The 12,949-nt window shown below is 47.2% G+C and overlaps 1 protein-coding gene across 6 annotated transcripts in view; it reads left to right on the forward strand.

Moving 5' to 3' along the window:
* The window catches only part of LOC137435626 (protein Smaug homolog 1), a 147,913-nt gene extending 139,401 nt beyond the window's left edge, over positions 1-8,512 (forward strand). For all 6 annotated transcript variants that reach the window (XM_068129557.2, XM_078784120.1, XM_068129554.2 and 3 more), the window contains 2 exons: positions 2,867-2,950; positions 6,063-8,512. In XM_068129557.2, coding sequence (XP_067985658.1) covers positions 2,867-2,950; positions 6,063-6,091 — 113 coding nt within the window. In that variant the 3' untranslated portion in view covers positions 6,092-8,512. The remainder of the gene's footprint in view (positions 1-2,866; positions 2,951-6,062) is intronic.
* Positions 8,513-12,949: the final 4,437 nt, after the last annotated feature.

The raw sequence follows: 12,949 nt of genomic DNA on the forward strand, positions 1-12,949 counted from the left end.
AACAGTTCTTGTGCTGTCGTCGCTTCCAGAGGCAGTTTGGAACTCGGTAGTGAGTGTTGCAATCGAGGACAGACGATTTTTTACGTGCTTCAGCACTTGGCGGTCCCGTTCCATGAGCTTGTGTGGCCTACCACTTCGCGGCTGAGCTGTTGTTGCTCCCCGACGTTTCCACTTCACAATATCAGCACTTACAGTTGACCAGGGCAGCTCTAGCAAGGTAGAAATTTGACGAACTGACTTGTTGGAAAGGTGGCATCCTATGACGGTGCCACGTTAAAAGTCACTGAGCTCTTCAGTACGGCCCACTCTACTGCCAATGTTTGTCTATGGAGATTGCATGGCTGTATGCTTGATTATACAGTATATACCTGTCAGCAATGGGTGTGGCTGAAACAGCAGAATCCACTAATTAGAAGGGGTGTCCGCATACTTTTGGTCATGTAGTATATATATATATATATATTCACTTTGATATGTTGCTAGATTTCAAATGCATGTTTTTTTATTTTTTGTGTGGAGTGTTATCCTTGTGTTGAGTACTCAAACTTTACTGTTCTTGTTCGTTTACAAACCATACCACATGGTAAACTTGTTAGCATAGAGTCTGGTTAATATGAAGACATATATTTAGCCAGCCATTTGAATTGATGGATGCAGCTGGTCACTGCCCCGCGGGGATGCAACCAATCACTGTCCATCGGCTATGCGGTCGTTCGCTGCTCAGTGGGGACGCAACCAAACGCTGTCGAGCTGGTATGCAGCCGGTCTCAGCGCAGCAGGGACACAACCAATCGCTACCCAGTGGCTACACAGCCAGTCGCTGTCCAGCGAGTATGTAGCCAATCGCTGTTCAGTGGGTATGCAGCCGTTCGCTACGCAACAGGGTACGCAGCCGGTTGCTGCCCAGCGAGTATACAGCCGATTAGCGGGGATGCTGCCCCGCAGGGACACAGCCAATTGCTGTCCAGATGGTATGTGGCCGGTCGTTGCGCAGCGGGGATGCAACCAGTCGCTACCCAGCGGGGATGTAGCCAGTCGCTGTCCAGCAGGTATGCAGCTAGTTACTGCCCAGCGAGTCTGTAGCCGGTTGCTGCCCAGGGAGTATGTAGCCGGTTACTGCCCAGCGAGTATCTAGCCGGTTACTACCCAGCGAGTATGTCGCCGGTTACTGCCCAGCGAGTCTGTAGCCGGTTGCTGCCCAGCGAGTATGTAGCCGGTTACTGCCCAGCGAGTATGTAGCCGGTTACTACCCAGCGAGTATGTCGCCGGTTACTGCCCAGCGAGTCTGTAGCCGGTTGCTGCCCAGCGAGTATGTAGCCGGTTACTGCTCAGCGAGTATGTAGCCGGTTGCTGCCCAGCGAGTATGTAGCCGGTTGCTGCCCAGCAGGTATGCAGCCGGTTACTGCCCAGCGAGTCTGTAGCCGGTTGCTGCCCAGGGAGTATGTAGCCGGTTACTGCCCAGCGAGTATGTAGCCGGTTACTGCCCGGCGAGTATGTAGCCGGTTACTGCCCAGCGAGTATGTAGCCGGTTACTGCCCAGCGAGTATGTAGCCGGTTACTGCCCAGCGAGTATGCAGCCGGTTACTGCCCAGCGAGTATGCAGCCGGTTACTGCCCAGCGAGTATGTAGCCGGTTACTGCCCGGCGAGTATGTAGCCGGTTACTGCCCAGTGAGTATGTAGCCGGTTACTGCCCAGCGAGTAAGTAGCCGGTTACTGCCCAGCGAGTATGTAGCCGGTTACTGCCCAGCGAGTATGTAGCCGGTTACTGCCCAGCGAGTCTGTAGCCGGTTGCTGCCCAGCGAGTATGTAGCCGGTTACTGCCCAGCGAGTATGTAGCAGGTTACTGCCCAGCGAGTATGTAGCCGGTTACTGCCCAGCGAGTCTGTAGCCGGTTGCTGCCCAGCGAGTATGTAGCCGGTTACTGCCCAGCGAGTATGTAGCAGGTTACTGCCCAGCGAGTATGTAGCCGGTTACTGCCCAGCAAGTATGTAGCCGGTTACTGCCCAGCGAGTATGTAGCCGGTTACTGCCCAGCGAGTATGTAGCCGGTTACTGCCCAGCGAGTATGTAGCCGGTTACTGCCCAGCAAGTATGTAGCCGGTTACTGCCCAGCGAGTATGTAGCCGGTTACTGCCCAGCGAGTATGTAGCTGGTTACTGCCCAGCGAGTATGTAGCCGGTTACTGCCCAGCGAGTATGTAGCCGGTTACTGCCCAGCGAGTATGTAGCCGGTTACTGCCCAGCGAGTCTGTAGCCGGTTGCTGCCCAGCGAGTATGTAGCCGGTTACTGCCCAGCGAGTATGTAGCCGGTTACTGCCCAGCGAGTATGTAGCCGGTTACTGCCCAGCGAGTATGTAGCCGGTTACTGCCCAGCGAGTATGTAGCCGGTTACTGCCCAGCGAGTATGTAGCCGGTTACTGCCCAGCGAGTCTGTAGCCGGTTACTGCCCAGCGAGTATGTAGCCGGTTACTGCCCAGCGAGTATGTAGCCGGTTACTGCCCAGCAAGTATGTAGCCGATTACTGCCCAGCGAGTATGTAGCCGGTTACTGCCCAGCGAGTATGTAGCCAGTTAGGCATGCTCCGTCATGAGAGTGACGGAGGCAGCAACCGCCTGGGGGGGCGGTGGATGCAGCCGGTCACTGTCCCTTCATTGTTTGTTTAGTGCTTCAATGAGAAGTTGCAATGAGGTGATTAAAAAAAAGTTAATTATTCGGTCATTGTAAAAGGAAGAATAATTTATCAAAGAGAGAGTTGTGGCCGACAGATAGTACTATTTTTTCCAGTGTGTTTATGTGTGCTTTGTTTGTTGTTTTTCAATACTGTGCTTTTAAAAATCATCTTGCGTTTACCTGTTTTACTGATCCAGGTTTTCAGGTGCCTGCAACAGAGCCCGAAATAAATACACGGCTGGAGTCTCTGTGCCTTCGCATGACGGAGCATGCACTGGGGGGTGAGTGTGTCTAATGGCATTGCACATACTTTTTTTTATTTTTTCCCAAATTACGTTAGTCTGATTTGTACAAGCACCATAATAAAAAAATAACCACCTTTAGAGGCCATTTTTCCCCGCAAGCAGGGGTTGGCCTTTTTCGGGCACCGTGGTTGTTGTTGTTTTTTGGTCCCCTTTTTGAAGCAATGTTTTACGGCCGGATGCCCTTCCTGACGCCAACCCTTTTTGCCGCCTTTAACGACAAACAGGGAATTACCAGTGAACTGGTACTCAATTAGCCGACCTTGGAAGGATGACAGGCTGAGTCAACCCCCCTGGCGTTAATTCAGCAATCGACCGGGATTCGAAACCAGGATCCTAGGATCCTAAGCCGGCACCCTAGCCGCTAGCCCAACACCCAACACCCAACACCATGGTGTACAAGCACCATGCTTGCAATTATTCCCGGCTGAAATAATTGGCGTTGTTTGGGGTGTCATGAGACCATTATTTGAACCACCCAGTGGATTGGAAGGCAAAGAATGACTGAGTGTGTCGTATGGGGAAATGCAAGTTAAGTGACATAATGACCGTTATCAGTATACTTCAGAGTGATTGGGGGAGAGTGTTGTGGGAAAACTCGTGCCTCTGAGACCAAAAACACGTTTGCTGAATCATTCATTTAAATATTTATTTACAGTTTGCAAACACAATTAATACATTTTTAACGTGCAAAGCACAGAGGCAGGCGCCTGGATGCTTCTCTGAGAATTCAGCTCTGAGAGCTCCTGTATTTATACTTTTTCAAGAGTGAGTGGGGAGAATTATGTTTAACAGCTGTGAGGTTTTGGTGTGGTGAACATCCTTGTGAAATACAATAATAGCACATTATTTGACAACCTAAGAAATTGTCTCAAGAATTCAGCTGTGCAACTCACCCAGGGTTCCCCTAGTTCGGCTGGAATCTACCTTATATTTCGGGAGAGTAGAAGAGATCATATATCCTGAGCAACATAGCCATGTTGGTATACTGGGCTTGTGTTTTCTCTGACTGTCCTCTTTAACTTTCATTTTATGTTGTTCCCAGCTCCAGACATGCAAGTTCCTTTCTCTCTTAAAGCTACTGACAGCTGCTCGTAACCGTAACCCCAAGCCCTCCTCCTTCCAAATTTCCAGTTTTGCCTCCTGAGAGTTTCCTTCTGTATCCATTTTGCCCACCGCATGCATCCTCTCTTGCCCCCCCCCCCCCCCATTCCTCGCCACACCCATTGTTAGTCTGTCTCCTTCTATATATTGGCCTTAAACTCTGCCAATGGGTTATCCCCCCTCTCTCTGTTGTTCCTTTTGCCATGTTGCGTCCTGATCAGTATACTACAGACTTGGCATTTAATATGGAATATTTTTTTTGTGGGGGTGAACTTACTTTTCAAGATGTCTTCGAACCAAAAGTTCATTGGAATTATGTTGAAATTATTCTAGATTTTGTTAATGTGACCTTTAAAAGAAACAAAAACCACATTTGACATTTCGAAACAAATAAATTGATCCTTGAAAGTGATGTAAACTGATATCGAACTCAATTCACGGACAGTACTGTGTTAAACTTCTGTACGTTTTCCAGAAGTATCTCTTTATTTTGCACATTAGCCAATTTTTTTTTTAACAAAAACAAAAGTTAAATTACGACTGGGATTACGGACAGTAAAATTACAGTTCAGTACTTCGTGTAACCCCCACGAGCATTCAGGAGAGCACGTACATGTTGAGGCATGCTGTTCACGAGATTTGCCAAGGTCTGGACAGGAATCGCTTGCCATGCAGTGACAATAGCCTGCTGCAATTCACGCACAGAGGCAGGCTGCTGGTCCAAGTTGTCGATTTGACGCGTCAATTCTGCCCACAAGTTCTCTATCGGATTCATATCCGGGGACATGGCAGGCCACTCCATATGCTCTACACTACGGTCAGCAAGAAAGTGTTGGATCATGCGAGCACGATGAGGCCGTGCATTGTCATCTTGGAAGACAAAGTTTCCTCGAAAGGCTGCACGAGCAAATGGAAGCAATGTTTCTTCCAGAATGGCCCTGTACTTGAACTGGTTCAGGTTTCCATTCAGAACAACCAGGTCAGTTTTGCCCCCTGCATGAAAAGCAGCCCAAACGGTCTCCCCACCACCTCCAGCTTAGACTCTTGGCACTATACAATCTTTGTTGTAGGCTTCATGCACTTGTCTGCGTACTAGGACACGGCCAACTTGACGATAGACCAGAAATCTAGACTCGTCACTGAAGATCACATGATTCCAGTGTCCTGGATGCCATTGACGGTGCTCTCTGGCCCACTGCAATCGGCGCTGGCGGTGTTGTCTGGTCAGGCGTGGCTTTCTCAGGGGACGCCTGGCACGATAACCTGCTTGAACCAGTCGTTGGTTGACTAGCCTTCTGGATACAGGCACATTTGTCAGTTGCTGCCACTCAGCCCTAAGCCGATTAGCTGACTTGGTACGGCCATTGCGGACTAACCGGTGCAGCTGGCGATCATCCCTCCTTGTGGTTCTGCGGGGACGTCCTGGCCTCGGTATTGGTGTAGGGACACCCCTCTGAGCATTTCGTTTCAGGATCTTTGACACCTGACCTTGAGTGATGCCATACTGCCGAGCAATAGCACGCTGTTTCATGCCGTAATTTCGTAAAGCTACCACTCCATGACAAACAGCATTGTCGAGTTGACGGACCATCTCCAGAGGAAGCGGCAATAACTTTTGTAGACGTGCAGCAGTTGTTTTCCACTAATACAGAACGCAACAATCCTTGTATACCCGACTGTGATGCCAATCATCAAATGCACCTGTCCTTACATTTTGCCACGCCACCTGTGATATAATCCTGTTGTTGACCTCTTGCTGCGACAGACAATCAGTGACATGGTTCTTTTAACAAATAAATCACCAAAGTGTAAAAGAAACTCACCAGATTGATATACTGAGTTAAGAAAGTAAACCCAAGTCAAGAAAAAAATATATTCCATATTAAATGCCAAGTCTGTAGTACAAGATCTTGCATGAGCCTTGACTATGTATACAATTTTTTTTAGATGTGATACATTGTTGAAATATGCTCGTCCTATTTTATAGATGGAGCCGAAAGGACTTCAACCATCTAGCAGGTGTTGCGCAACCTGTACGAAACCTACAAAGCTGTCCATTTGGGAGAGATGCAGCATTGTGAGGGAAAGGAGACGTAACCGTTGCCTGCAAACAGGATATTCATTTTACAACAAACTGGTCTCCCTCAAGCATTCCTGCAGTGAGGTCTTTGTTGCTGCTCTTTCCCAGTCTGTTTGCCACCCACACCAGAACAGGCATGTCACGATAGCTGGCCTTTCAGTGGCTCCACTCGTTTTGCTATTGCAGAGACCTTTATTGCGCCTGTTGGACCCTTCATACGCTCTCTGCTTTGTCGTGGAGCCGTGCGGACAGTCCGGTTGCCAAGATGAGTTGTCCCTTCGGGGATCCAGTTAATTTTACTCTTTGCTGAAATACTCTTCCTTTACCATCAATATGGCTTCTTTGCGAAAGCCTCAAAAACTGTTCTGCAATTTGAGCCAAAAAGTGATTGTGTGTGTGTGCAATGGAAAGCACCTGCACTGTGACACAATCTGTTTTTGTTCCTGTAACATATTTGTCAGAAAATATTTCCATGTTGCGTCCATGATTCCAAAATGTGAAAGTGGTTTGTACATAACGGCTTATGTAGATAACTCCAGGTTATCTCTGCATTTCGAGCCTGTTGTGACGAGCCGGAAATGTTCGCAGTGACAAAGGGGTGTTTGTGTGCCATGATGACGATTTCAATTTGATCTTCACATCCATCACGAGATTGATTGACGGCGGCTGAAGCCATTTCTGTCATCCGATTTGATACTTCAACTGAATTTTTGTTTTTTAAAAACTTTTAAGCTGCTGAAAGGGTAGAATGTGTGTCCGGTGAATTGCTCTCGATTGATGGAAGGATTGATGGAAGTGAGGCGTTTTGGAAGAACAAATTTAATATTGTTGCCGTTGTAGTCATGGTTCTCGTTGGCGCTTCTGCTGGTTGGGTCGTTTGTTTTGTATTAAATGAATTTGAGTGCGGGCACGAGAATGAAAGGATGAATGCGGTTTTTTTTGTTTTTTTTACAGTGATGGAGCTCATCATGCTCGTCATGTTAATCTTTTAAAGCCATAAGAATGTGTGTCTCCAAGACCGATAGTTCAGTAACACCTTGATTTCATTTTGGTGAAATAATTTATTTCATTTGCTTCCACTCCAAGGTTTTCTCGTGATGTTCGGAGAGTAAAAACGTCCGTAGCTTTGTACATGTAATGCCTGAGACCAAGTGATTTGAGGTTTCTGCTCGATTTGGAACAAGTGACAGGAAGTCCTTGAGATGCACAAAGTGGACCCGTGAGTGATGTGATTGAAGGGCCTTCTGTTTGACTCGTTCTCTGAGTAGCTTTACGGCAGACTTGCCTGCATGTAGGTGCTGGTGCACCAGGTGGTGTGAGCAGGTCTTTATAGGTCTGTGATTCCCTGCTCTCCAGTTTCTGCTGCTGGTTGCTCACCTGCTGTTTTGTGTGACCCCCAACTAGGCCGCAGGCTTCAGCGGGGACTATGTTTGAGAAGCTATTATGATTATTTTTATTATTATTATTGTTATAAGAAATACTTTATGCAGTGACAGGTTTGATATAAAAGTGAAATTGCCATTTGTTACTTTGTAGTTTACTATCAAAATTGTCTGTCACAAATAGTATTTTCACCTTGTGTCAAACTACAGTAGAATGGTACGGATTACTCTGAAAAATGTATTGCATATATTTATATCGCTATTTTTATTGCTTTTAAAAAGCATTATAAACTTTGCACGGAGCATATCTTTTATACACGCTCAGGTGCAGACGGTTGTTTTGATAAATTTTTATTTCGAAACATTTCCTTCCTTGCAAATGTCGAGTTAACTTGAGTTCCCTTACAAGGAGCTTCAATGCACGAGGAGGCCATCAGGCTCATCCAGCCTGTGCAATGGTTGCAAACCCATGGTTGCTTGTTTGTGTTCTGTCCTCCAAATGCTGGGTCTCAAGCAAGGAAGCAGCACATCGCATTTTAAAAGTCAATGGTATGACTTGGCGGAGGTTGGGTTCAACCGGCCAGAGTTGTAGTGGACTCTCTAACCATTACACATTCAAAAATCTTCAAAAGAAAGGCTGAGAATCCAGGTTAACTTTGCTTTTTGTATTAATGCAATTGTTCTTATTTGTTTAAAATGTATCGAGAATCTATACACAAGTACCTGTTTCGTGCAGTATTTAAATTTATCGCACGAAGCCAAACCTGCATTGCGTCCTGTGTTTTTGCTTTTTTTGATCTCGATGTGGTGGGATGGTTTCTTCTTCAGGTACCTATCCACAGGTCCTTGTTATGATCGCACCTGGGGTTTACAAAGGAAAACATGCTCGTGCTGTTTACTTTGTATTTTAGTGTGCATAAGAAGGTTTGAATGACTTAATTGTGCACCTCAATGCAATAAAAGCATTCTGTATTTTCCGTGTGTGACTTGCGATTAAAACCTGCAGTTATTCACGATTAAAACGTGAATACTCATCAACTACAGTTAGAAGGTGGCGATGCACGCCCCCGCTGGGCAAGGGCCCTTTGAAGTCAATGTTCAGTCGCTCCCACGGCCGTCCAGCATGGATCAACGTACACATAGGAGGCTTGTAAAAACTCGGCTTGAGTTCTGCGCATACCGGACACGTCTTGCATAAATGGCGAATATTGTCAACGAAGAAAGGCAAGTTTAAACTCCGAACCAAGTGGTCCATACCGGCGAGACCCGGGTGACAAAGGGCATTGTGCATAGCACGTAGCTTGTCGACCGTCATTCCAGAGCAGATGGGCCAAGATAAGGCGTCGGCCGCAAGGTTATCCTTTCCCGATCTGTACACAATATAAAAGCTATAGTCGGCCAATTCTATGCGCCAGCGTGCAATCTTCTCGTTTCTAATCTTTTGAGAATGTTTCCCGTCGTACATGAAAGCCACTGATTGCTGATCCGTGATTAGGTGAAAATGCTCCCCGAAGAGGAAATGTCCCCATCTGCGGACCGACTCTACCATAGCGTACGCCTCCTTTTCGATCGAGGAATGACGCCTCTCACTATCGGATAACCTTCGTGAAAAGAAAGCCACCGGCCGGCCCCCCGGATTCAGTTGGGCCATGATTGCGCAATCTGATGCATCCATCTCCACCACGAAAGGGACTGTCTCGTCAATGGAGGTCACAACCGCGCCAGCTACAGTCACGTGAAAACGTAAGTACACCCCATGTAAAGTTTTGACTTTTTCAACATATTGAAACATACAGCTATTTGATCTTCATTTCAACAATATTGACAGATAAAGGTGATATAATATAACAAATATCATGAAACATTTACATTTTGTAGTCCATTGTATAATTTAAATAAACATAAATGCAAATTTCGCATGTGGAAAAAGTAAGTACACCCTTGGCTCTAATAGGTGGTATTGCCCCCTTTGGCAGAAACAACCCCTCAAGTAGGCGTTTCTTATAACTGTCTACCAGTCTCTGACATCGACTGGGAGAAATTTTTTCCCACTCCTCCATGCAGAATTCTTTCAGCTGTGCGATGTTTGAGGGGTTTCTTGCATGCACAGCTCGTTTCAAATCCCCCCCACAACATCTCGATGGGATTTAGATCCGGGCTTTGACTTGGCCATTTCAGAACCCTCCGTTTCTTTCTTTTCAGCCATTCCTTGGTGGATATACTGGTGTGTTTAGGGTCATTGTCATGTTGCAAGGTCCACCTTCGGTTGAGCTACAACTTTCTGACAGATGGCCTCACATTATTCTCAAGCACCCTCTGGTACAATGAAGAATTCAGAGTGGATTATATGATGGTGAGCTGCCCAGGCCCTGATGCAGCAAAGCTGCCCCAAACCATAATATTTCCACCACCTTGCTTTCCAGTTTGTATCAGGTTCTTGTGTTCAAATGCTGTCTTTGGTTTTCGCCAAACATGTCTTCTGGTACTGTGGCCAAATAGCTCTACCTTTGACTCATCTGTCCAGAGCACATTATTCCAGAAGTGCTGGTCTTTGCCTAGGTGTTCATTGGCAAACTTTAGTCTTGCCCTGATGTTCTTTCTGGACAGCAAAGGTTTCCTCCTGGCACGCCTCCCATGTAGATCAAATTTGTGCACCCTCTTTCTAATGGTAGACTCATGCACTGTGACATCAACAGTGGCAAGAGCTACCTGTAGGTCCTGTGATGACATTCTGGGGTTCTTAGAGACTTCTTTCAGCATCTTGCGGTCTGCTCTCAGGCTGAACTTGCTGGGGAAGCCTGGCCTGAACAAGTTGGCAGTTGTTTGGAATCTTCTCCACTTGTAGATGATCTTCCGGACAGTCGAATGATTGATTTCAAATTGTTTGGAGATCTTTTTAAATCCCTTCCCAGACTCGTAGGCATCTACAACCTTCTTTCTGAAGGCCTCAGAGAGCTCTTTTGATCTTGGCATGGTGACGCTACACACTTCAACAACAAAGAGCAAACCAAACTAAATGTCTGAGGTTTAAATAAGACAGGTTCCTCCAAGATCCTCTCTAACGATGTTCTAATCATTTGCACCTGAGCTGGTGCACCTGATTCTAATTTTAGGTGTTTGAAGTAGTGTTAAATGTAGAGGTGTACTTACTTTTTCCACATGCGAAATTTGCATTTATGTTTATTTAAATTTTACAATGGACTACAAAATGTAAATGTTTCATGATATTTGTTATATTATATCACCTTTATCTATCAATATTGTTGAAATGAAGATCAAATAGCTGTATGTTGAAATATGTTGAAAAAGTCAAGACTTTACATGGGGTGTACTTACTTTTTCACGTGACTGTATGTCATCCTTCGGCTGTTGAAAAGACTTCTGCACGGCCAAGGTCAACGGAAATGTTTTGCACGTGACGAGAGGCCGTATCTTCTCTGAGAAGCTTGGGACCCACGGTGAGTAATGTGCAAATATTCCCATTGCTCGCGTTAAAGTCGCCCGGTTGACGGGAGGGGCTAGGTCGAGTAGAGGTTGAAGGCGCGCCAAATTGGGCCGTATCTCACCACCGGACACTGTGTAGCCTAAAAGATCGATCGTTCTCACAGAGTAGTTACACTTGGCTTCGTTGAAGGTCAACCGGTATCTATGAGCCACTTCCAAGAAGCGCCGCAGATTAGCATCACGGTCCTTCTGGTTCCATCCGCACATAGTCACATTATCCACGTACACTAATACATCTTGCAATTGCTCCTTTGAAAGGATATTGTCTGTTGCCCTTTGAAAGCATGCCACTCCGTTCGTAACGCCAAAGGGAATTATACAAAATTGGTACAACCGCTGGCCAGACTCGAAGGCTGTGTAGGACCGGTCGGCTTCCCATATTGGAATCTGATGATAGGCGCTACGAAGGTCCAGCGTACTGAAAACTCGATATTTAGATACTGCCCGGCCCATATCATCCATTATAGGGAGTGGGTCGGCATCGAGTTGTGTGAAATGGTTAATCGTTTGCGAGTAGTCAACGACCATGCGTTTGCGATGATTATCGCTATCACGACCAGCACATGAGCCCGCCAAGCTGAGCAACTAGGTTTGCTGATTCCCTCGAGCAAAAGACGTTTAGTCTCGTCGGCGATAAACTGGATATCGGGCTGAGAATACCGCCTAGATTTCACTGTGACAGGGTGACAATTAGATGTTAAACTCGGGAACAGCGGGGGAGGTTTGATAGATATCTCGGCTAAGCCGCATACTGAGCCCGGCACGGAACCTATAGAGAGTGTATGCGTGCCGCCGAACTGCATCTCTAGGCGTTTATGCCGGTTCAAGAAATCATGCCCGAGAATCACATCCGAGCTAAGGTTCTGAAACACCATTAACTTCACATACGAGTAAGTAACATCATTGGCAATCAGCTTAGCCACACAGAAACCATGCGATCGCTGCCACAAGGCCCCCGAGGCCATGTATACACGCTGCGTCGCAGCAACGGTGGACCACCGGTGGCGCTCGACACAAGACGCTGGCTGATGAAGCTTCAATCGCTTCCAGTATCGATCAGCGCTTCCACCGTCTGTCCGTTGATTTCGACCGGCACCAAAGCATGAGCGAGTCCGCTCAGAGCTTGACGGGTTCCCGTCGAAAAGCGCGCGCCTACGAGCGTTGCGCGTTTGGTCTTGGGTGTGCGACATACTTTGGCAAAATGCCTGCGCTTCCCGCAATTATGGCACACCGATTCCCTGGCAGGGCAACTCGTGTGAAGATGGCGACGATTGCCGCTAAAAAAACATTTGCCGGTCTGACCAGCGGGCGAGGTCACGGCGGCTGTACGGGGCTCGTTCACTTCCTCATCAGAGCTCTCCTCACGTACTGCGCGTTGAGCGGCCGCTCGAGCCGGCGCTTGCTTGTCAGCTTCCGGGTCACCGCGATCGTGCGTACGAGTCTTGTCATAAGCAGTAGCACTAGCAGCCATGAAGGGTCAACCATAAGGGTCGGATATGGCCTGAGCCGACTGTAGAACCCGAGCTTGGTCAAAGGCCGTTTGGAAAGTTAGCGTCTCTTTTCTCGAGCAAACATTGTCTGATGGCAGAAGACTGCAGACCCGTAATAAAGGCGACACGGAGCAGATCATCCGTGTACTGCAGAGCCATACTGTCTTGAATAGCGCAATCCTGAGCCAGCTGTCATAAAGCCTGGCCATACTGATGCATGGACTCGGAGCTGTCCTGCCTGCGCGTCTCCAGCAAGTGCCTAGCATAAACGGTGCTGTGCGGTTTTATGAAGAGTGCTTTCAAGGTAGCCACTGCTTCGTCGTATGTCAGGCAACGAGCGAGGTATCTGTAGATGACATGAGAGACGTTGCTAGATTAATACAAGCTTCTGTGCCTCTGTAATATCCAGGACCAGTTC

This window comes from Myxine glutinosa, chromosome 9 (assembly GCF_964187855.1).
Source record: "Myxine glutinosa chromosome 9, kmMyxGlut1.1, whole genome shotgun sequence".
NCBI classification, from domain to species: domain Eukaryota; kingdom Metazoa; phylum Chordata; class Myxini; order Myxiniformes; family Myxinidae; genus Myxine; species Myxine glutinosa.